The sequence below is a fragment of the Euleptes europaea genome, chromosome 9 (genome assembly GCF_029931775.1).
Source record: "Euleptes europaea isolate rEulEur1 chromosome 9, rEulEur1.hap1, whole genome shotgun sequence".
Classification (NCBI taxonomy): Eukaryota; Metazoa; Chordata; class Lepidosauria; order Squamata; family Sphaerodactylidae; genus Euleptes; species Euleptes europaea.
In genome coordinates this window covers 3,959,237-3,984,605 of record NC_079320.1, presented here as the reverse complement: position 1 = coordinate 3,984,605, position 25,369 = coordinate 3,959,237, and the positions used below count along the sequence as shown (strand labels likewise).

General features: G+C 48.8%; 1 protein-coding gene across 1 annotated transcript in view; it reads right to left on the bottom strand.

The window, feature by feature from the left end:
- Nucleotides 1-25,369, bottom strand: part of ADAM33 (ADAM metallopeptidase domain 33) — an 84,065-nt gene that overhangs the window by 14,610 nt on the left and 44,086 nt on the right. The window contains exons 14-23 of the mRNA XM_056855769.1: nt 23,938-24,133; nt 19,017-19,125; nt 16,768-16,972; nt 15,910-15,987; nt 13,359-13,467; nt 11,466-11,610; nt 9,950-10,046; nt 8,796-9,047; nt 7,360-7,523; nt 6,141-6,158 (exon numbers count right to left, since the gene is read on the bottom strand). Coding sequence (XP_056711747.1) covers nt 6,141-6,158; nt 7,360-7,523; nt 8,796-9,047; nt 9,950-10,046; nt 11,466-11,610; nt 13,359-13,467; nt 15,910-15,987; nt 16,768-16,972; nt 19,017-19,125; nt 23,938-24,133 — 1,373 coding nt within the window. The remainder of the gene's footprint in view (nt 1-6,140; nt 6,159-7,359; nt 7,524-8,795; nt 9,048-9,949; nt 10,047-11,465; nt 11,611-13,358; nt 13,468-15,909; nt 15,988-16,767; nt 16,973-19,016; nt 19,126-23,937; nt 24,134-25,369) is intronic.

Genomic DNA, 25,369 nt, shown 5'->3' with positions numbered 1-25,369 from the left:
AACACACACACACACATCAATCTGAATTTAAATAAGAAAAAGCCCTTTATTCCTTTGTTACCCTTCAGAAGGGGGGGCAGGAGGTTTGGGGGTTTCCACCCTCTTCCTGTCGAAGGCACAGTTGGCAGGAAGACGTTGGGGCAGCGACGGAGCAGGTCCAAGCCCTGACAAGTCCCAAATGCGAGGATCACCCAGGCCCAGCCTAGCACCAGCCCAGACACACAAACCGAAGGCAAGAGCCGGCTTGCACGGACAACTTTGGGGCCACCGGGGGCTACCACCAGTTAGGACTTCAGGATCTGGGCCACACCACGGCCGCAGAGAGGCGCTTGCATCTTAGAGAGGGTCCAAAGAAAGGTATCGAAGGTGTGCAAAAGGCCCCCCTCCTCATTCCGCAACCAGGATTTACGCATTTGCAGATGTCAGACACAGCCGTTAATCTCAAAGTCAGACTGGGATTTCCAGCAAGGACTCGAGGAAATGGAAGGAATCAAAAAGAGACTGCAGGGCCAGAAGCAGCCATAACTAGGGTTGCCAACCTCCAGGTACTAGCTGGAGATCTCCTTCTATCACAAATGATCTCCAGCCGATAGAGAGCAGTTCCCCTGGAGAAAATGGCCACTTTGGCCATTGGACTCTATGGCATTGAAGTCCCTCCCCTCCCCAAACCCCACCCTCCTCAGGCTCCGCCCCAAAAACCTCCCACCAGTGGCAAAGAGGGACCTGGCAATCCTAGCCATTAGAGGCCCTGATAGAAGACCCATCCTTCCATTCTGGCTTGAGAGATGGCAGATTCTGAATCGGGGACAGCCCAAGACATTTCACCGTTCCCACCAAACTGACCAGCACGACCCAAGAGGTGGTCACCCCCAGAATGGTTGGCAATGGCACCAAAAGCAGCCGGGTACACCATTTGGCTGGTCAGTCCTGGAGCGCCATCCTTGGATGGCAACATTTCATGGGTGCTCTGGAAAACATTACTGTACCACTCTCCTGTGAGTGGCTAAATTTGAGTCTCCTGGGAGGACTGGGTAAGGTTAAGATTTCAACATAATATGGACAGCCCCCTCCCAGATCTCCCCAGGGCTCTGCTTCATCCTCTGCCAGTAACAGTCAGGAGTGAACGTCTGCCATTTGTGTCCCTGAGTAGAACTGCATGGCCCAGAGGTGGGGTTGCCAATCTACAGGTGGTAGCTGGAGATCTCCTGCTATTACAACTGATTTCCAGCCGATGGAGATCAGTTCACCTGGAGAAAATGGCCGCTTTGGCAATTGGACTCTACGGCACTGAAGTCCCTCTCCTCCGCAAATCCTGCCCTCCTCAGGCTCCGCCACCAAAGCTTCCCGCCGGTGGCAAAGAGGGACCTGGCTTTTGAAGAAGAAGAGTTGGTTTTTATACCCCGCTTTTCTCTACTTTTAAAGTGTCTTAAAGAGGCTTACAATCTCCTTCCCTTCCTCTCCCCACAACAGACACCCTGTGAGGTAGGTGTGGCTGAGAGTTCAGAGAGAACCGTGACTAGCCCAAGGTCACCCAGCAAGCTTCATGTGGAGGAGCTGGGGAATCAAACCTGGTTCTCCAGATTAGAGTCCTCCGCTCCTAACCGCTATACCATGCTGGCAAATGTTACTGCCATAGCTCATCACCTACCAGCTTCCTGGCCCCTCTCCAGTTGCTAGCCCCAGTCCGCAGCCAATAGTAATCAATTGCTCCTCCAGTTCCACTGTTCAGGTGGTATGTTCGAATTACCTCCTAATACCACGTCGTTCATTGCACGCGTTAGTTGCCTAGCCCCCTACCAGATTGGACCGGGCTTACGGCCATATGGGTTGTGGAAAGGCACCAGGACAACACAAGTGGACATGGAGAGGAAGAGGGAACCACTGATAAGTAGAGTTGCTAGCTCTGGGTTGGGAAATTCATGGCAATTTTGGGGGTGGAGACTTAAGAAGGCTGGATTTCGGAAGAGGTGGGACCTCAGCAAGGTATGCCATAGAGCCCATCCTCAAAAGCAGCCATTTTCTCCAAGGGGACCAGTCCTGTTGTAACTCTGGGAGACTTCCAGGCCCTACGTGAAGGTTGACAACCTTATTTGTAGGCCAAGAGGGTTGTAAGTATTTGTGTGCAGTAGGCTGGGTTGCCCCTTCCAGGATGGTAAAGGTAGTCCCCTGTGCAAGCACCGGGTCATTCCTGACCCATTGGGTGACGTCACATCCCTACGTTTCCAAGGCAGACTTTGTTTGCGGGGTGGTTTACCAGTGCCTTCCCCAGGCATCTTCCCTTTACCCCCAGCAAGCTGGGTACTCATTTGACCGACCTCGGAAGGATGGAAGGCTGAGGCAACCTTGAGCCGGCTACCTGAAACCAACTTCTGTCGGGATCGAACTCAAGTCGTGGGCAGAGCTTTTGACTGCAGTACTGCATCTTACCACTCTGCGCCACGGGGATGAGGTACACAAAATTCACTGTCCTCCAGAACAATAACAGACACCTCCACAAGATGGCGGCGTACCCTTTGGACACCTGCCTCGAGACCCATGTGACTCTATGATACCAATTCATGAAGGGGAGGGGCTGTGGCTCAGTGTTAGAGCATCTGCTTGGCATGCAGAAGGTCCCAGGTTCAATCCCTGGCATCTCCAGTTAAAAAGACTAGGCAGGTAGGAGATGTGAAGGACCCCTGCCTGAGGCCCTGGAGAGCTGCTGCCGGTCTGAGTAGACAATACTGACTTTGATGGACTGAGGGTCTGATTCAGTATAAGGCAGCCTCGTGTGTTCATGTGACAATAACCAGCACTTGGACTCCAGTGGAAGAGGAGGAAGAGGAGGGATTATCCCATAAGGTTGTGCAAAACAAGGAGGTAGCTAATCACAGTCCACCACGTTTCAAGCTGCTCGCGTGCTCTCCATAAACCTGCAGTCGTAGGGGTCTAGAGATGGCGGAAGCCACGGGCAGCGATCCAGGAGCCAGGCCAGGTGAAGTCTCTGATTGGTGGCTGGGTGAAGGCCCCGCCCCTGCAGCCCTTGATGACATCTCAGAACCAATTTCTCAGGCCGCGCTGTTCCCCCCTCCCCCTTCTTCGTTATTGGCGAAACCAGTCCCCTATTATAAAAATCATTGTCTTTGGTAGCAAAAAAAAAATCCCTGCGTTGACCGCAGTAGTGCAAATGAGGAGGGTGAAGAAGTCCGCCAGCCATCAGCTGGGATCTTGGTCTCCACCGTTGTCACTTCTGAAAGCGGCGGGAAACCGATTGGACCTTCAAGCCTGGAACAGGCCTAGAGGAGAAGGAGAGAAACTGTAAGTCAGTCGCAAGGGGGAGGAAGAACAACAGGGTCCAGACCAGAGCTCTGGGGTATCTGCTGGGTTGACTACTAGGATTGGTGAGCCAACTCCCTTATGGACCTGCTTGACCACTGTGGTCATCTTCAGAAGCCCTGCTTTGGGTGCACCTGCCTTTCAAGATTAGGCAGGTGGGAACCTGAGAAAGGGCCTTCTCAGTCATGGCACCAGAGCTCTAGAACTCTCTCCCCAGGGAGAGCCACCTGTCCCCTTCTGTTGCTATCTTAGAATCATAGAATCATGGAGTATGAAGGGACCACCAGGGTCATCTAGTCCAACCCCCTGCACAATGCAGGAAATTCACAACTGCCTCCCCCCCACAACCCCAGTGACCCCTACTCCATGCCCAGAAGATGGTCAAGATGCCCTCCCGAGGAAGTCTGTTCCACTGAGGAACTGCTGTAACTGTTAGAAAATTCTTCCTAATGTCTAGATGGAAACTCTTTTGATTTAATTTCCACCCGTTGGTTCTGGTCTGACCTTCTGGGGCAACAGAAAACAACTCGGCACCCTCCTCTATATGACAGCCCTTCAAGTACTTGAAGATGGTTATCATATCCCCTCTCAGTCTTCTCCTCTTCAGGCTAAATATACCCAGCTCCTTCAACCTTTCCTCATAGGACTTGATCTCCAGACCCCTCACCATCTTTGTTACCCTCCTCTGGAAACATTCCAGCTTGTCTACATCGAATCATAGAGTTGGAAGGAACCACCAGGGTCATCTAGTCCGATCCCCTGCACAATGCAGGAAATTCACAACTATCTTCCCCCCACACCCCCAGTGACCCCTACTCCATGCCCAGAAGATGGCCAAGATGCCCTCCCTCCCATGAACTGCCCAAGGTCATAGAATCGGCATTGCTGACAGATGGCCATCTAGCCTCTGCTTTAAAACCTCCAGGGAAGGAGAGCTTACCACCACCCAAGGAAGCCTGTTCCACTGAGGGACCGCTCTAACTGTTAGAAAATTCTTCCTAATGTCTAGACAGAAACTCTTTTGATTTAATTTCAACCCGTTGGTTCTGGTCCGACCTTCTGGGGCAACAGAAAACAACCATCGAGTGAAGTCTTTTTTGTTTGTCATTCCGTCAATCAACCCTCCTTCCTAACCAGTGTTTTAACTGCAGCTTTTAGCTTCTGTATGTATTTTAACTGCTTTTAATTCTTTTAATGATGTGTGTGTTGGGTGGTAGGTTTTAAAATGTTATTTTTATCCTGTACGTTTTAAATTGTTAGCTGCCTTGGTGGCCCTTGTGGGGGCAGAAAGGCGGGACACAAATTTTGTAAATAAGAATAAAATAACAGGGGGTCAGACCAATGTCCATCAAGCCAACCGTTGTCAACTCTAAAGGCCAAATCTGATACAGAGGTAGCCTACCAACGAATAGATTCCAGGCCTGTAGTACCTTAGAGACCAACAAAAATTTCAGGGTACAAGCTTTTGAGAGACAAAGCTCCTTTAGTCACAGCTGTTACTCTTGAATGCTCACACCTCAAAAATCTTGTTCTCTAAGGTGCTCCCAGTCTCGAATGTAGCCCTTCTATTGCAGACCAACATGGCTACCCTCCGAAACTATCCAAAGATGATAAATGACCCCATGTATACATGAAGAGCTAGATTTGAGTCCAGTAGCACCTTAGAGACAGACAAGATTTTCAGAGTATAAGGTTTTGAGAACCAAAGGTCCTTGTGGGTCTCTAAGGTGTTACTGGACTCGAATTTGGCTGTTCCTCTGCAGACCAATGTTGCTACCCTATGAAACTTCCAACAAATGCAGGATCTGCTCATTTCTACACCATCGCACAAACGCTGTTGATACCAACAGGGGCTTCTGTAATGATCTTGCCCGGGATGGTGGGAAGGGAGGACACAAAACTTTGGCTGAAGACAACAGTCGGTGGGGGCCATAAAAAGACCTGGAAGCCCAATGCAACAAGTAGGCCCAGATAATAGTTAAATTGTGGAACTCCCTGCCCCAGGATGTGATGATGGCTGCCAACTTGGAAGGCTTTCAGTGGGGACAAGTCAGTGCTTGGCTCTCGAGGCCCTTTCTTACATGCCCATGGTAATGCTGATCTGCCACTTTGAAGTCAGGAAGCAATTTTCCTCCAGGCCAGATTGGCCAGGGATCCTGGAGGGGTTTTGTTGCCATCTTCTGGGCACGTAGGGATCACTGGGGGTGTGGGCGGGGGAGGTAGTTATTAATTTCCTGCATTGTGCAGGGGGTTGGACTAGATGACCCTGGTCCCTTCCAACTCTATGATTCTATGATTCTAAGTATGGGCTAAGGCTAAACACACAAATGCAAAGGGACTTTGCATTTGTGTGTTTAGTCTTGGACTCTGCATTTGTGTGTTTAGTCTGGGCAGTTACCCCTGCAAAGCAGCTACACTGGTCCTGTTAACAGCCGTGAAATTTTAGGTAGCTTTCATTTCTATAATTGTTGCTGATACTACACTGTCGCATGGTTTCTCTGAACGTGTAATCCCATTTTTGGGGGCATTGTTGTCTGCACTCTACTGTTCTATTGTATGCATTATACCATTTTTAGTGCCATGTTCTCTAATTTTGTAATCCAGTTTCGTGGCATTGTTCGTTGCGTGTATTATAGCGCTCTATATTGCACTGCACAATCTGCTTTGAGTCTTGGTGAGAAAAGCAGACGGTATGCAAACAAATCGATGAAATAAGCTAGTCTCTGTGCAAACGCTAAATCTAAATCAAGTCTCAAGTCTGCATGAGGAAATTGCAGTGGATCACAAACGGGGTCTCCTTAGATCAGTGGCCAGGTGACACTCACCTTTGTGGGGGCATTGATCTGTGGGAGGAAAGAGGAAAGAAAGATGTCATTAAGTGGTCTGCATTCACAGTTTGATGCCGCCACTGCTTCATTCTCTGGCAAAAATCCTTCCAAAATATCCAACGTTTCTGGATGCTTAAGATTTCGGGATTTCATTCCCCAGCCCCCAGCTTTACATTATAGCCTTCGAGACACTAAGATTCTTGGGACTCTAGATTAACAGCTTGAGGAGGGGGTCATTGCAAATTTGAAAAGAAGAAGAGTTGGTTTTTATACCCCACTTTTCTCTACTTTTTAGGGAGTCTTAAAGCGACTTACAATCGCCTTCCCTTCCCCTCCTCACAACAGACACCTTGTCAGGTAGGTGGGGCTGAGAGAGTTTGGAGAGAACTGTGACTGGCACAAGGTCACCCAGCTGGTTTCATGTGGAGGGGAGGGGAAACCAACCCGGTTCACCAGATTAGAGTCCACCGTTCATGCGGAGGAGTGGGGAATCCAATCCGGTTCTCCAGATTAGAGTCTGCCTCTCTTAACCACTAAACCACGCCGGCTTTCCAGGCTGAGGCAGCGACCCAAAAGAGCTCGGGTAAGTCTCCAAATCATTTGATTTCATGCAAAGTTGGGGATGTTATGGGTTTGAGTCTAGATTTTGTCCAGAAAAGGATCAAATTTCATAATCTGAGGGCCAAACTAGATGTTACGGTGTCCTCAGGTATGACCCGTGGACGCCAAAGCCCTTTTAAAAACCAGCCATTTAAAAATCCCACAAAGGCCCACAATGTCGTGGGACCAGGTAGTCTTGTCTTCCCCGTGCCTTTTCAAACTCTGAAACAGCCTCCCATTAATGAAAATAGTTGACATGTATTTCTCCAGCCCTCATTTGCAATTTGCAAGACCTGAGCAAGGCTGTTAAGGATAGGATGTTTTGGAGGACACTGATTCATAGGGTCGCCAGGAGTCGGAAGTGACTTGATGGCACTTAACACCCAAACACATTTCTCCAGACTTCCTGGAGTGTTATACGCAAAATCTAAGGTCCACCCTGAACATGAAGAAAGCATTTGTCTGGGAGATTAAGGTGTTTTCCAGAATGTTCTTCCTCTTGGTTTCTGCCGCCCGCTTCTATTTCTGTAACACCCCCTCCCGCTCCACCATTTCTCTGCTCATGGTCTGTAAGCCGCCAGGGCAGCCACCATGCTGAGGTCCACCACCGACTTACTTGAGTGGTTTGGAGACGGGGCTTGTGGAAGCGACCCCAGCTGGCTTAAAGTTGGTGGGAGGCACCATGACCAGCAAGGCCTGACCCGGAGCAGACGGCCGCTCCTTAGCCAGAAGGGGGTTCCCCGGCAGGGGCCTGCGAGGCGGCCTTTGGCTCGGATTGACCTAGCAGGGAAGAGAACAGGACAAGTTGGCGTCACTCTTCCACAGGGCTTCGATGCTAGGAAGGCGGTGTTGAGTAAAACGCCACTGTACCAGGAGGACACGGGCTCAGCCCTTTCCTCCTGCGCCCTCCTAGGGTTGCCAACTCATGGTAGTAGGGTTGCCAACCTCCAGGCGGTGGCTGGAGATCTCCCACTGTTACAACTGATCTCCAGGCAACAGAGATCAGTTCACCTGGAGTAAATGGCCGCTTTGGCAATTGGACTCTATGGCATTGAAGTTAGGGTTGCCAACCTCCAGGTAATAGCTGGAGATCTCCTGCTATTACAACCGATCTCCAGTCTATAGAGATCAGTTCACCTGGAGAAAATGGCCGCTTTGGCAATTGGACTCTATGGCATTGAAGTCCCTCCCCTCCCAAAACCCCACCTCAGGCTCCGCCCCAAAAACCTCCCACTGGTGGCGAAGAGGGACCTGGCAACCCTAATTGAAGTCCCTCTCCTCTCCAAACCCTGACCTCCTCAAGCTCTGCCCCTGAAATCTCCAGGTATTTCCCAGCCCGGAACTGGCAACCCTACATGGTAGGGAAATTCCTGGAGATTTGGGTGGGGGGAGCTTTGGAAATTTTCAGGAGGGGAGGGACCTCAGCAGGGATTAAGGCCACAGAGTCCACCCTCCAAAGCACCCGTTTTCTCCAGGGAAAGTGATCTGTGTAGTCTGGGGATCAGTTGAAATCTTGGGAGATACGCAGAGGCCCCACTTAGAGGTTGGCAACCCTAGCCCCAAGATACTTAGATATGGGTAGGGTTGCCAGCTCCGGGTTGGGAAATACCTGGAGATTTTGGGGACAGAGCCTGAGGTGGGCAGGGTTTGGGGAGGGGTGGGACTATAATGCCATAGAGTCCAATTGCCCAAGCAGCCCTTTTCTCCAGGGGAACTGAGCTCTATTGGCTGGAGATCAGTTGTAATAGCAGGAGGTCTCCAGCTAGTACCTGGAGGTTGGCAACCCTTGATAGAGGAGGGTTGCCAACTTTGGATGCAAAAAATCCTGGTGGCTGGAGCCTGGGGAAGGTGGGGTTTGGGGAGAGGAGGGACCTCAGCGGAGGAGAATAATATCATAAAGTCCACCTTCCAAAGCAGCCATTTTTTCCCGGGGAACTAATCCCTGCTATTTGGAGATTGCTGTAATTCTCTGAGATCTCAGGTCCTACCGGAAGGTTGCCAGCCCTAGGGAGGGGGAGCCTTGAAACAACTTTGGGGAACGGCCAAACTCACCAAAGGGGTCCTGACCGGACTGCTGGGAAGAGGCTTCTTTGGTGGAGGCAGCTTGTTCTGGGCGCCCAGCTGGGTTTTGGAGGGAACGGCCAGGGATTTGTTGATGGGCAGAGGAGGAGGTCTGCAGGGCTTCAAGTCTTTCTGGAGAGGAGCTGCCGGGCCGGTAGCCTGGCAGAGAGGGTGGACGACGTTGATGGGCTGAGAGGTGCTTTGTTGAGAGTTTGACTTGGGTGGGAAGATGCTTCTCGTTGCCTGAAGGGAGGACATCAAGAGAAGGTGAGCGCACTTCTGCCCCTCAAAGGAATGGACACTAGGAAAGTAGGCAGGAAAAAATGTTTTGTTCTGTTGAAGGTAAAGGTAGTCCCCTGTGCAAACACCGGGTCATTCCTGACCCATGGGGAGACGTCACATCCCAATGTTTACTAGGCAGACTATGTTTACGGGGTGGTTTGCCAGTGCCTTCACCAGTCATCTACACTTTCCTCCGAGCAAGCCGGGTCCTCAATTTACCAACCCCAGAAGGATGGACGGCTGAGTCAACCTTGAGCCGGCTACCCGAAACCGACTTCCCTCGGGATCGAACTCAGGTCGTGAGCAGAGCTTTTGACTGCAGGACTCTGCACCACGGGGCTCCCTATGTGTTCTGTTACGGTGGCCTTCTTTCTAATGGCATCATGCACATAACCCATTCCATCTAAGCAATCAGATCTTTTGCTTGGGTTCTCATTTTTAACCCCTTTTTTCTTTGAAGCGTTTCAAAACGGAGATGTCCAAGAAGGGCTTAGTGTTTGCAACTGCAATTAAAAAAAACCTTTATTCGTATTTAAAATTCATAACAAAAAAGGACTGGACATTTTCCTCACAGACAGACAAACAACGATTTAGTGCCTCAATTGAAGTTTTTATAGGCCAATTTTCTCTACCTTTTAAGGAGAACCAAACCGGCTTACAATCACCTTCCCCTCCCCACAAGACACCCTGTGAGGTAGGTGGGGCTGAGAGAGAGCTCTAAGAGAGCTGTATCTAACTCAAGGTCGCCCAACTGGTTTCGTTATAAGGAGTGGGGAATCGAACCCGGTTCTCCAGATCAGGGTCAAGGTCTTGCAGCAAGATCTAAGGAGCCGACTTACCTGGCAGGAAATACCGTTCACAGCTTTACCGGAGGGGGAGGGGGAGGAGGAAGATACGTCCTGCAAAGTGAAGGCTGAGTTCGAGTGCCCCACAGTGGTCTTCCGACGGATGCCGCCGTTCCTGCCAGGGAACACAAAAGGGAAACAGAGGCAAGAGGAGTTACATACCTGCAAACACGGACACCTCCTCCAGTTCTGAACTTGACTCTTCCAGCATTAAAGGGGGGGGGTAGTAAAAGGAGGGAACTACTGGACCAGATAATCCATTGACACCTCTTGGAGGTGTCTCGTCACTACTAACCTATGTCAGTTTTCTACCAGCATAACTGTCATGGCTTCCCCCTACCAAGAATCCGGGAAAATGTAGTTTTGGTTAAGGTGCTGAGAATGCCTTATCCCCTCGCATGGTGCTTAGACAGAAGGAATCAGTATGAAGTGTCTGAGGCAGAAATGTCCCCGGACAGAGACAAAGAAGAGTTGGTTTTTATATGCTGACTTTCTCTACCACTTAAGGAAGAATCAAACCAGCTTCCCTCCCCACAACAGGCACCCTGGGAGGTAGGTGGGGCTGAGAGAGCTGTGACTAGCCCAAGTCACTCCGCTGGCTTCGTGTGTAGGAGCGGGGAAACAAACCCGGTTCTCCAGATTAGAGTCTGCTGCTCATGTGGAGGAGTGGGGGAATCCAACCCGGTTCCCCAGATCAGACTTCACCGCTGCAAACCACCGCTCTTAACCACAACCACTACACCATGACTTTCCCCATCCCTTGCCTTCAAAGTGTAACCAGTGTGGTATAGTATGTAGCATGTCAGAATAGAATTTGGGAGAGCCGGGTCCAAATCCCCACTCAGCCATGAAGTTCACTGGGTGACTTTTAGGCCAGCCACTCTATCTCAGTCCAACCTACCTCGCAGGGTTGTTGTGAGGATAAAATGGGGGAGAGAAACGTGTGCGTCACCTTGTAGAACAGAGCAGGATAAAATGTGACAGCTAGATTAGATAAATAAATAGATTGGATGGAATAGATTGGATGGGATGGATGGATGGACGGATGGACAAGCAGACAGATGGACAGAAGGACGGGTAGATGGATGGACATATAGATGGATGGATGGACAGATGCGCAGATGGGCAGAGAATACATGGAACAATGCTGCATGGTGAATAATTCTATGGTCGACACCATGCGGTCCCACACAGAGAAGCATTTGATGCCTGGTCCACCTGTGGCGTTCTCGTGCTTCCTCCCACAAAGGAACTGCTTTACACATAGGGAAAGCACAACATATGAAGCGGCACTCTGGCTTCATTCACACATCATCGGATATCGTGGCGTCTTTTCACTGTCACAGTCATTTGCGAAAGGATTATCCCTCCTGGACAAGAGAAATCCAGTCTCAAATGACTGATAGAGCGCCGTCTCCGATGATGTGTGGATGCAGCCTTAAATCATGTTCTAGTAAAACCCAGAAAAGGGGGGGGGATGAATTCAGTAGCATCTAGGAAGCATCTCCCAGCCTGGCGTGCCCCCCCTTCTCACTTGTATGTTTCTTGGCTCTTCCTTAAGCCTTTGATCCACTTGTTGAGAAGGGAGTTCTTCCGTCTGTAGCAGGAATACAGTCCAAGAGCAAAAGCTGCCAGGATACCGAAGACCAGCAGCAGAGCTAGCAGGATGGCTTCATGATCTGTGGAAAGGAGAATGAAGCCCAGCGTAACATAAGAACATAAGAAAGGCCCTGCTGGATCAGACCAAGGCCCATCAAGTCCAGCAGTCTGTTCACACAGTGGCCAACCAGGTGCCTCCAGGAAGCCCACAAGCAAGACGGCTGCAGCAGCATTATCCTGCCTGTGCTCCTTATAGAACAGGCATGCTCCTCTGAGACTGGAGAGAATAGGTATGCATCATGACTGGTAGCCATGTTGACTAGTAGCCATAGATAGCCCTCTCCTTAGGCTTGCCAGGCCCCACAGCTCCACCAGCGGGAGCTTTGCGGGGCTGTGGCAGATGTGTGCGGTGCAGGCGCATGCCTAGCACAGCATGCGCGTGCACCCCGCACGACGCGCCACATCACTTCCGGGTCTACCCGGAAGTGACGCACGCGGAGCATGCACACGTTCATGCCCACTGTGCCCGCTGGCCCTCAGCTGGCCAGCGGGCACAGTGGGCATGAACATGTGCATGCTCTCAGCTGGCCAGCGGGCACAGTGGGCATGAACGTGTGCATGCCCTCAGCTGGCCAGCGGGCAACCTGGTGGATTGGCGGGATTTTACCCGCCACCACCGGGCACCTGGCAACCCTACCACTCCTCCATGAACATGTCCACTCCCCTCTTAAAGCCTTCCAAGTTGGCAGCCATCACCACATCCTGGGGCAGAGAGTTCCACAATTTAAATGTGTTGTGTGAAGAAAGACTTCTTCTTATCTGTTTTGAATCTCTCCCCCTGCAGCTTCAGCAGATGACCCCGTGTTCTAGTATTATGAGAGAGGGAGAAAAGCTTCTCCCTGTCTACTCTCTCCATAAAAAGGTAAAGGTCCCCTGTGCAAGCACCGGGTCATTCCTGACCCCTGGGGTGACATCAAATCCCAACGTTTCCTAGGCAGACTGTTTACGGGGTGGTTTGCCAGTGCCTTCCCCAGTCATGTTCCCTTTACCCCCAGCAAGCTGGGTCCTCATTTTACCAACCTCGGAAGGCTGGAAGGCTGAGTCAACCTTGAGCCGGCTACCTGAAACCAGCTTCCGTTGGGATCGAACTCAGGTCGTGAGCAGAGCCTTTGACTGCAGTACTGCAGCTTAACACTCTGCGCCACTAGACCTTGTGCTGTGTTGGCAGGCGCTGCTGAAGCAACATTTAAAAACAATAAAGCTGCACAGCCAATCAGAAGGCTTGCTGGGCATAGAGGATAGAGGGCGGGAATTAAACCAATCAATCAATAAAGGCCTGCTGGATCAGACCAGGGTCCATCTAGTCCAGCATCTGTTTCCAACATCTGTTTCTAACCATGGCCAGCTAGATACCTCCAGGAAGATGCATCTTGAGCAGAGCTTAGAGGGAATAGGCCTCCAAAGAAAGAGCCCTGTGTAGGGTTGCCAGCCTCCAGGTGGCACCTGGAGATCTCCCGCTATTACAATCGATCTCCAGACAGCCAAAATCAGTTCTCCTGGAGAAAACAACAGCTTTGGAAGGTGGGCACTGTGGTGAGGTCCCTCCCCTCTCCGCACCTCACCCTCCCCAGGCTCCCCTCTCAAAATCTCCAGTTCTTTCCCAACCCAGAGCTGGCCACCCTAGCACTGTGAGACCAGAACATGTGACGGTTCTTTCCAAAGAAGCCGACGTGGCACAAATCATCAGCCAGGGCGTTTTTGGAGGGCTGCCTGGGACCTAGACCCCCTTCCCCCGCTTCCATAATAGGGGGGCCAACACTGCACTCACGGTCATACTGCACAGGGCCGCTGTCCACACTGCCCCCCAGGCCCGGCTTATCACAGAACGGAGGAGCCCAGCTGGCATCGCAGTGGCAGTGCCAGTTGCTGTTGCAAACCTAGAAGAGCAGAAGATAAGAACAAAATAACATAAGAAAAGCCCTGCTGGATCAGACCCAGGCCCATCAAGTCCAGCCATCTGTTCACACAGTGGCCAACCAGGTGCCTCCAGCAAGCCCACAAACAGGACGACTGCAGCAGCACCATCCTGCCTTTGTTCCACGGCACCTCATACAATGGCCATGCTCCTCTGATCCTGAAGAGAGTAGGTATGCATCATGGCTAGTATCCATTTTGACTAGTAACCATGGATACCCCTCTCCTCCATGAACATGTCCACTCCCCTCTTAAAGCCTTTCAAGGTGGCAGCCATCACCACATCCTGGGGCAGGGAGTTCCACAATTTAACTATCTGTTGCGTGAAGAAATACTTCCTTTTATCTGTTTTGAATCTCTCACCCTCCAGCTTCAGCAGTTGACCCCGCGTTCCAGTATTATGAGAGGGAGAAAAGCTTCTCCCTGTCCACTCTCTCCATACTAGGCAAACTTTTATAGACCTCTATCATGTCTCCCCTTAACCACCTTCTTTCCAAGCTAAATGGCCCTAAGCATTTTAACCGCTCCTCATAGGGCAGTGGCTGAGAAGAAAAGTCTTCGAAGAGCTGAAATGGTTAAGTATTCAAGACAACCTGGGAGCACTGGAAAAGATGGGGTGCTCTGTCCCCAGAAGGAGGGTGTACATTTCTTTCTGGCATTACCACATAGTTCAAGATGGTCCCTTCATTCTAAGTCCATGAGTATCTTATTCATTACTAAAGGGAAGTCTGAGGGAAAATTTGGATAGGAAATCTGTAAACTTGAAAGTCTTTAGTCTTCTATCCTTGTCCAAGAGGACACAAACAACGGTATCTGGGTCACATATATTTCCAGAAATATTGAGGAATATCCAGGGCTGGTCAATAGGGTATTTTCCAGGTACATATTCGGAATGGATATATCCAAGCACACGACCCTAATAAAAACCTTCACTGACTGCAATGCAGATCCCTGTCCAAAAAGGGCTTTTGCCCCCATTAACAACATCCACAAGTGACCCATTCCAGACATAAAAGCACATTCTCACTGAATGGAAAAGCACATTCTCACTACTGAAAATGGCCAGCTCATCTTTCCTCCCTTTTTGCTTTTCCTGGGATGCTAAAGATCAATTTGGCTGCAGGACAACTCGCGTTTTATCACATGAACCTTTGAAGCTCTCTGTGTTTCTCTCTGATCAGCTCATCCGCTTTATTGGGCGGCAAATGTCCTGTTGTCAATTCACCGGTGGCCTCTGCCTGCTTGGGAAATGTTCTTTGAGCGGATTTTTACAAACTGTACTCTAGTTTTATGAACAGTGTGGAATTTACATAGATTCAGCTGCAAAAGCTAACGATGCAAAAAGAATTGGGTTGTCCATTCGCAGCTCAAGGGCTGTCGGGACAATATTGGGACGTTCGGAGGATCACACAATACAAACACGTGGGCCACGCTGCAAGACCTTTAGTGGCTGCTGTTCCAGGGAGAAAGAGCACAACGAGTAGCAACCCTGACCAAATGCAAGCCGCCGTTATGGGTCAAACATATGGATTACAACTGGTGTGGTGTAGTAGTTGCGGTGTTGGACTAAGAAGAACAAAAAGGAGAATTGTTTTTTATAACTCGATTTTCTCTGCCTTTAAGGAGTCTCAAAGTGGCTTACAATCACCTTCCCTTCCCAGGTGAGGCTGAGAGAGTTTGGAGAGAACTGAGACTAGCCCGAGGTCACCCAGCTGGCTTCATGTGGAGGAATGGGGAATCGAACCTGGTTCTCCAGATTATAGTCCATCGTTCATGTGGAGGAGTGGGGAATCGAACCTAGTTCTCCAGATTAGAGTCCACCGCTATTAACCACTACACCACGCTTACGAGATCCAGGTTCAAATCCCCACTTACCCACAAAGTTCACTGAGAGGCCAGTCTCTCTCAGCCTCACCTATGTCACAGAGCTGTTATGTAATAGAGGGTGGGAGAACTGTATATGCAGCCCCCTGAGCTCCATGGGGAAAGAGAGGGATAATAATGTGGCAGTTAGAATGGTAGGCACGAGGATCGGCCTTCTTTTAAGTCAGGCTATCAGTCTATTGAAGTCAGTATTGTCTACTCAGACTGGCAGCTGCTCTCCAGGGTCTCAGGCTGAGGTTTTTCATTTCACCTCCTGCTTGGTCCTTTTGACTGGAGATGCCGGGGATTGAACCTGGGACCTTCTGCATGCCAAGCAGAAGCTCTTCCACTGAGCCACGGCCCACAGCCAACAAGTGCACCCGAAGGCGAGGCTGACATGAGCAAGCCCCAGTCTGCATCCATTTCAGAGATGTCGTATTGCTAGAGAAACAGAATGAGTTTCATACTGGTTTGTTCTTTTCAGTGCCTTCAGTCTATCTGAGTCTGTAGGGATCCAGAAGCAAGCTCGGTCAGTTACTCACCCCATGTCCGTGACACTGGGAGAGACACTTGTCCAGTTCAAAAAAGGAAGCGTTCAGACAACGCTGGTCTTTGCATACCTGCAATGAGAATTTCCACTGAATCAGACTGGCCCATAAGGACCCAACAGGACTTTTTTTTAACCAGTCCTCTGCAGAATATTTTGTCCCTGGGTTTTGTAATCAGGGTGGGCTGTGGAATTCTGAACCCACAGCATCTACCCACCCACCCACCCCAGTCTTCCAAGGTAGCCACCCACTGAATCCAGCATTGAGGGTATCAGAGTATGGAAACAGCGGAGGATCTCATCGCTCTCCCTTGACTATGAGAAGTCTTGATCGCCCCTCTCTTGTTTCAGAGATTTCATCTTCTGCTAACCCCCCCCCCCCAAACCTGCAACCAGTCCTACTTTACTGCAAGCCCCACAACAGGTGAGACCAGTCAGATCTCACACTACCTTTTTATACTGCACCATAACCGCACGGAAGCAGGGCAAGAAGAAGAAGAAGAGGAGGAGGAGGAGGAGGAGGAGGAGGAGGAGGAGGAGTTGGGTTTTATATGCCGACTTTCTCTACCTTTTAAGGAGAATCAAACCAGTTTACAATCACCTTCCCTTCCTCTTCCCACAACAGACACCTTGTGAAGTAGGTGAGGCTGAGAGAGTTCGGAGAGAGCTGTGAATAGCCCAAGGTCACCCAACTGGCTTCATGTGGAGGAGTGGGAAAACCAAGCTGGTTCACCAGATTAGAATCCACCACTCACGTGGAGGAGTGGGGAATCGAACCCGGTTCTCCAGATTAGAGTCCGCCACTCCTAACCAACATACCATGCTGTTCCACCTGCTCCAGAAGGGTCCTCACCATTCCATCCCCACACTTGGTCCCCGTCATCACCAGCCCGGGGTCCGACATGTCTCCCTCATCATCCTTCGTCCCGTAGACCAACGTTCCTCGGCACTTCACCTCCCGCCCATTGAACCGGATGGTGGTGTCCATGGAGACAGTGTTGGTCCCCTTGGGCTTCTTCGCGGAGCTCTGGCACTGGATCTTGCCACACTTGGCATCTCTGCAAAACACAGGAGCAGCCAGGTAGGGGGAAAGCCACGAACGGATAGGTGTGGCAAATGGCACATGTGCCAAATATACCAATAATTCAGGAATCCTCAAAATCAGAATTCAGGAGGGGTGAGCTGGAGCACAGAGCAAGATTCAGAAGAAGAAAAGAACACAGCATCGGGAAAAAGCTCAAACTGAGATAAGATACATGAGGCACACTGGAAACTCAAAATAAAAACTATGTAATAATCGTAACAACACGATTAGTAGGGGTGTGCATATCAATATTCTGATTTTTTTAAAAAACCCAAAAAATACCTTTTTGGTGTTTTGGGGGTATTTTCTTGAATGGCAAAAATGGCAGCAAAAAAATGGGGCCTGAAAAAGTGGAACTGAAAAATGATGAATTTATTTGGAATTGGTTCTTGTAGGTTATCCGGGTTGTGTAACCGTGGTCTTGGTATTTTCTTTCCTGATGTTTCGCCAGCAGCTGTGGCAGGCATCTTCAGAGGAGTAACACTGAAGGACAGTGTCTCTCAGTGTCAAGTGTGTAGGAAGAGTAATATATAGTCAGAAAGGGGTTGGGTTTGAGCTGAATCATTGTCCTGCAAAAAGTATCAAAGGTAATGTGCTAATCATTGTCCTGTAAGTATCAAGATAATGTGCTAATGAGGGTGTGGCATGTTAATGTGGAACCATTGTATCCTGAAATGATCTGTTAAAATGTGGAATCCAAAGCTAATCCGCATGGCTATTGTGGACTGTAGTCTTTGTTAGTCTGGAGGTTTTCAGGACAGGAAGCCAAGCCTTATTCATTCTTAAACTCTCTTCTTTTCTGTTAAAGTTGTGCTGATGTTTATGAATTTCAATGGTTTCTCTGTGCAATCTGACAAAATAGTTGGCAGAATGGTCCAGTCTTTCAGTGTCTTGGAATAAGACCCTGTGTCCTGTTTGGGTCAGTCCATGTTCAGCCACTGCTGATTTCTCAGCTTGGCCAAGTCTGCAGTATCTTTCATGTTCTTTTATCCTTGTTTGTATGCTGCGTTGTGTGGTCCCGATGTAAACTTGTCCACAACTGCAAGGTATACGATATACTCCTGCAGAAGTGAGGGGGTCTCTTTTGTCTTTTGCTGATCGTAGCATCTGTTGTATTTTCTTGTTGGTTTAAACACTGTTTGTAGGTTGTGTTTTTTCAAAAGTTTCTCCATCCTATCAGTGACTCCTTTAATAAATAGCAAGAATACCTTTCCTATGGGAGACTGTTTTTCCTGAGTTTTCTGATTTTTGTTTGGTTTAATGGACCTTTTGATTTCATTTCTGGAATAGCCGTTTGCTAGCAGTGCATGATTTAGATTATTAATTTCTTCCTTGAGAAACTGTGGTTCACAGATCCATCTTGCACGGTCCATTAATGTTTTGATTATTCCTCTTTTCTGTCGGGGGTGGTGGTTGGAGTTTTTGTGTAAGTAGTGATCTGCGTGAGTTGGTTTTCGGTAGACCTTGTGACCTAATTGAAAGTTTGCTTTACGGATGACAAGGGTATCAAGAAATGGGAGTTTACCCTCAATTTCCTTTTCCATGGTAAACTGAATGTTTGGATGGATATTATTGAGATGGTTTAGAAAGTCCATTAATTCTTCTTCACCATGGCTCCAAATAGTAAATGTATCATCCACGAACCTGAACCAGACTGTAGGTTTGTAAGGTGCTAATTCTAATGCTGTCTTTTCAAAATATTCCATGTAAAAGTTTGCTATTACTTGTTTGACAACAAGTTATTTTCTATGGGATAAAGAATTTTATGGAGTAGCTATGGGAAGTCCTCTCAGTCCAGTAATAGCAAACTTTTTTCAGGCCGCTTGTGCCCCATAACCATTCCCCCCCTCCCTCCTTATTTACCTGTTTGCTAGGAACAGTCCCGTCCCCCTCCCCCGGCTCGCTGATTTTTTCCCAACGTTCTTCTGGATTCTTTGAAATGTTTCAGGTTTAATAAACCCAAACCCAAAAAATAACAGAAAAACAAACTCCTTCCTTTGAGTCTCGGCAGCACCCACCTCCTGGCGCACTTCACATAATTGCCGTGGCTGTCCTTGCCACAGTTCCCATACATGTCCCCCGCCGTATTCACATCCTGGAAGCATGCATCAGGGGCTGGCCAGGCGCCTGGGGGCAAAGGTGAGCCGAGCACAGGGATGGAAGACAAAAGAGGAACAGAGTTAGTCACCCAAACCAGCACCTGCTAAAACATTGGCCGTGGTAGGAGGTCAATGTTACGCAATTCAACCAACTTAACTGGCATCCTGAACGCTCCTTATGAAAACGGGAGCCCAGATGTTCTGGCTGCAGGAGGAGGAGGAAGAGGAGGAAAGAGGAAGAAGAAGAAGAGGAGGAGGAGCCTGAAGAGGAGGCGCCTGAAGAAGAGGAGGCTGAGAGGGGATGTGATAACCATCTTCAAGTACTTGAAGGGGTGTCATATAGAGGAGGGTGCCGAGTTGTTTTCTGTTGCCCCAGAAGGTCGGACCAGAACCAACAGGTTGAAATTAAATCAAAAGAGTTTCTGTCTAGACATTAGGAAGAATTTTCTAACAGAGTGGTTCCTCAGTGGAACAGGCTTCCTCGGGAGGCGGTAAGTGCTCCTTCCCTGGAGGTTTTAAAGCAGAGGCTAGATGACCATCTGTCAGCAATGCTGATTCTGACTTTAGGCAGTTCATGAGAGGGAGGGCATCTTGGCCATCTTCTGGGCATGGAGTAGGGGTCACTGGGAGAGGTGGGGGGAGGTAGTTGTGAAATTCCTGCATTGTGCAGGGGGTTGGAATGGATGACCCTGGTGGTCCCTTCCAACTCTATGATTCTATGAGGAGGAGGTCAGTAAAATTACCCATCTTGTTGGGGGTAAAGTGTAGACCACCGGCAAATGGAAAAACCACCCCATAAACCTAATCTGCCTAGTAAACGTCAGGATGTGACATCACCCCATGGGTCAGTAATGACCTGGTGCTTGCACAGGGGACTACCTTTACCTTTTAATCTGCATTATACACATGCATACACATGGAATGCATGTTTGTGTGTAACACAGGATAGAAAATGGAAGTCTCTAAGGAAACAGTAAGCCTGGTGCGAAACTGATGTTCAAGAAACAAACAGACTTTGTTACTGCCGAGGCCAGAGAACTGACAGATTTAGCACCTCTAGTTTTGTTATATTTCATGTTGTTTTTAATTACTGTGCTGATTTTAATGGTTGATTTATGCCTTGGCTAAACAGAGAAATTAATAATTCCATTCCATCTTACAGATGAAGGACTGAGGCCAGGGCACTGGAATTATGCAAAGGTCTCAAACCCTTCCCTGCAGTGCACAAGAGGCTGCACTTGGATTTGAACCCAGATCCAAACGCCCTTGGATTTGAACCCAGATCCAAACATTCCTTGCACTCTCAACCACATCTGGCACACATCCATTTCTGTCCTACTTGAATGTGGCCAGTTGCTCCCTAACTTGTAAAAAAAAAAAGTTACACCCATTTTGAGTGTAAGATGGTGAGGGATCTGGAAACCAAGTCCTATGAGGAAAGGTTGAAGGAGCTGGGTATGTTTAGCCTGGAGAGAAGAAGACTGAGAGGGGATATGATAACCATCTTCAAGTACTTGAAGGGCTGTCATAGAGAGGAGGGTGCTGAATTGTTTTCTGTTGCCACAGAAGGTCAAACCAGAACCAACAGGTTGAAATTAGATCAAAAGTTTCCGTCTAAGCATCAGGAAGAACTTTCTAACAGTTAGAGCGGTTCCTCGGTGGAACAGGCTTCCTCGGGAGGTGGTGAGCTCTCCTTCCCCGGAGGTTTTTTTAAGCAGAGGCTAGATGGCCACCTGTCAGCAATGCTGATTCTATGACCCTTAGGCAGATGATGAGAGGGTGGGCATCTTGGCCATCTTCTGGGCATGGAGTAGGGGTCACTGGGTGTGTGTGTGTAGGGGGAGGTAGTTGTGAATTTCCTGCATTGTGCAGGGGGTTGGACTAGATGACCCTGGTGGTCCCTTCCAACTCAATGATTCTATGACTTAACTTCCATGGCAAGAAGACATTATTATGCAAATCCACCACCTTCACTCACTTTGTGGTTGCAATACCAACCGTGCCGACCAGGTGCCTCTTATTCCCTAGCTAATAATTTCAGAGGGGGAGCCATGCAGCATAGTGGAGAAGGGTGAACGCATTGATAAGGAGAATCTGTAACCAAAGATTTGGTGGGTTAACCACACTCAAAGCGCAAAATTGAGCTCCACCATCCCCAGTAAGTTTAATTGCCAATCTGTCCTTTTGTATCACTTCAAACTGCAGGTGGAAGCTTCCATAAGAGAAAACTAGACTGCTTATAATGTGTCCTTCTTATACAGCATAGTTAGAATCATAGCGTTGGGACCACCAGGGTCATCTAGTCCAATTTCCTGCACAATGCAGGAAATTCACAACTACCTCCCCCACACACATCCAGTGACCCCTACTCCACGCCCAGAAGATGGCCAAGATGCCCTCCCTCTCATGAACTGCCTAAGGTCATAGAATCAGCATTGCTGACTGATGGCCATCTAGCCATCTAGATGGCCATCTAGTTAATTGGTAGAACTCCCTTCCCCAGGATGTGGTGATAGCTGCCAACTTGGAAGGCTTTAAGAGGGGAGTGGACATGTTCATGGAGGAGAGGGCTATTCGTCATGAGGCACCTGGTTGGCCACTGTGGGAACAGACTGCTGGACTTGATGGACCTTGGTCTGATCCAGCATGGATTTTCTTATGTTCTTAATCTTTCCTTAGTTCTCTGCTTCTCAGTCCATTTGTTGTTTCTAAACATCTCAGCTGCTCAATAGGCCTGCCTTGGTACAAGACAGCTTCATGGGATGGGAAGACACTGTGGCTCAGTGGTAGAACATCTGCTTTGCATGCAGAAGGGTACCAGGATCAATCTCTGGCACCTCCAGTTAAAAAGGAGTCGGGGATGGAAAAGGCCTCTGCCGGAGACCCTGGAGAGCCACTCCCAGGCAGAGTATACACTCCTTGCCTTGATACACCAAGGATCTGAGTCAGAACAAAGGCAGCTTCCTGTGCTCATGTGATGATAAATCAAAGGCAGGGCATGAATGTGCAGGGCCAGGACTCAGTGGAAGAGAATGTGCCTTCAAAGAGCCCCTGGTATCTCCACTCACTGGCAAAAGCCGCTGGTGTGGTAAAAGATCTTTCTCTGCCAGAGAGCTGTAGTCAGTCAGAGGAGACAGATCTGAGCTAGATGGATCATTCATTTGGTCCATTATAAAGCGGTTTCCTGTGTTTAATAGGCCTGCTGTGCTCGCCAGTATCTGATATTCAGGGTTCTAGAGCTTGCTTTCTTACATGCCCAGGGTAATGCCGATCACCACTTTGGGGTCACGAAGCAATTTTCCTCCATGCCAGATTGGCCAGGGATCCTGGAGGGTTTGTTGTTGTTTTTTGCCATCTTCTGGGCATGGAGTAGAGGTCACTGGGGGTGTGGGGGGATGTAGTTGTGAATTTCTTGCATTGTGCAGGGGGTTGGACTAGATGACCCTGGTGGTCCCTTCCAAATCTATGATTCTATGATTCTGACCATGGAGGTTCCATTTACCTATGGTGCATAACTTTAACTAGACCTGTCCTCCACGAATTTTGTAGAGGTGTTTAAGGATTCACACCTGTCTTGTCACACTTTAAAGGGCAGCCCAGGTGATACCAGGGGTCACACAATTGCCTCCGAGAGCATAGAAACAGGTTTCCAAAATGTTTGAAATGCTACAAGAAAGTGCTCTTGGCCTTGTACTGCAAATAGGGTTGCCAGGGTTGGGGGGGACAGTGTCGCGGTAGGAATTTTTTAAAAACAACAACAATGCAGCCTTGTACACTTACCAGAAGTTGTTACCAGAAGTGACAAAGGGTAGCTCTAGGAATCACCGAAACTCTATGGTAAAACGATAGAGTGGCTGACAACTCCTAGAGCTACCCTTCATCACTTCTCATAAGAACTTCTAATCAGTACACAAGGCTGTATTTTTTTAAAGGGAACCTAGGCACGGGGAATCCCCCTCACACCCCCACCAGGGGTTTGGGAGTGCTAACTGCACACTTCTCTTGAAATACCATCTCTGTGTGCTGCAGTATTCTAAAAAAAGGATCCCAAAAAGTAAATCATCAAGTTATCGGAAAACTAAATCAAGGGCATGTGACTGCAGTCAGAATATGGCCCTCCATGCTTGCTGTGACCTTCTTAAGAAGTAGAGGGGTGAGTTGCACAACATCCAGGAGATAAAGCAGCTGAGCAAATGGGGCATCTTTTGTGGAAGAAAAACAGAAAAAATGGGTGCGGGGGGTTATAAGCCAAGAAAACAAGGTGGGAGAATGGAAAGAGAAGAGCCTCCAACATCCCAAGTGATTGGGATAAGGAATGATTATTCATCTTTTGAAATCCAAGAAGATGGCTTTAGCAGAAACCTACAGAACTCATTGCCACAAGAAGTTATGATATCTGCAAGCTCAAATACCTTAAAAATCACAGCCAATAGATCTCCATTTTGAGAGCCAGTCTACCTCCGGGAATGAATGACAAGGCATGGGTGCGAGGCAGATTCATACCCTACTTGCAAACTTGTTTATGGTCTCTGTCAGGCCTCTCTCTGTATGAACTGCTCTTAAGTGATTTATTTAATCATTTATTCCCTGCATTTTCCACAACGGGGACCCGAAGCAGCTCCCATCCTTCCTCTCTCCTCTGTTTTATCCTCACAACAACCCTGTGAGGGTAGGTTAGGTTGAGAGACTGACTAGCCCCAGGTCACCCAGTGAGCTCCCATGGCAGAGTAGGGATTCGAACCTGGGACGCCCCGATCCTAGGTCTGGCACTCTAACCACTACACCACACTGGCAATGGAGATGACCCAGGTACCTAGCAGGAGGGAAGGGCGCAACTCACCTGGTCCCCACAGCTGGACGCACTGCTGGTGATGGGTCATACACATGCCGTTGCTGCAGAACGCCTCCCCGGAGGAACACAAGGAGCCGTCCAGCAGGTAGACATTGGCGGGACAGTAGGGCGACGCGCCCGTGCAGTATTCTGGGAGGTCACAGGGTCCGGCGGGGTCTCGGCACATGGTCCCGGCTGCCTTGAGCTGTGGGAAGGGAACGTCATGAGAGGTCTTTCCCATCAAGGTTGGAAGGATGCTCGTCATAACAGACAAGAAAAACATAAGATGGGTTGGGCATATTGCACTGTTACGCATCAGAGGAGCAACATGTGGCTATAGTCACCCTCCAAAGCCATTCCTCCATTCTTGGACTCTATGGCATTGACATCCCTCCCCTCTCCAAACCCCGCCCTCCTCAGGCTCCACCCCCAATTGCCAAAGGGGCCATTTTTTCCATTTTGTCGCCTGGAGATCAGTTGTAATAGCAAGAGATCTCCAGCCACCACCTGGAGGTTGTAGCAAAACAAGACAGTAGCAGGCTGAAACAGTAAATGACAAGAGATAACCAATAGAATGCACACAGTCAAAGACTGTAAATATATTGTAACTTAGACAAAAGTCACAAACCAAGCTAAGTAACATGGGTTGCAAAGCAACAAGAAGATAACAAAGTATTGTACAAAGACCAGCAAAACGAACAGCCAATAATGCTAATTATTAACGACAAAACAGTTAGTGTAATGAGGTCAATTTCTTTTTCTTTTTCAGGCGGAGGAGATGGTAACGCGGCTCCGGATGTTTTCCAGCGTTTCCCCTACAAAAGTAGCTTCATCAGCCTGATTTCAAACATGAAGTCAATATAAGGTTGTTGTTATATTGTTTTCATGTTTGAAATCAGACTGATGAAGCTACTTTTGTAGCGAAAACACTGGAAAACATCCGGAGCCGCGTTACCATCTCCTCCGCCTGAAAAAGAAAATGAAATTGACCTCATTACACTAACTGTTTTGTTGTTAATAATTAGCATTATTGGCTGTTCGTTTTGCTGGTCTTTGTACAATACTTTGTTATCTTCTTGTTGCTTTGTAACCCATGTTACTTAGCTTGGTTTGTGACTTTAGTCTTGTCTAAGTTACAATATATTTACAGTCTTTGACTGTGGGCATTCTATTGGTTATCTCTTGTCATTTACTGTTTCAGCCTGCTACTGTCTTGTTTTGCTACTATATCTTTTACAGTCGAGTGAGTTGTCTGCTTAACCCTTTGTTGCACCACCTGGAGGTTGGCAACCCTAATCACAAAGCATAAGGCTGCTGCCAACTCTGGGCTGGGAAATTCCAGGAGATTTGGGGGCAGAGCCTGGGGAAGGGAGTGAACTCAGCAGGGTTGTGATGCCATAGAGTCCACCCTCCGACGCTGCCATTTCCTCCAGGGGAGCTG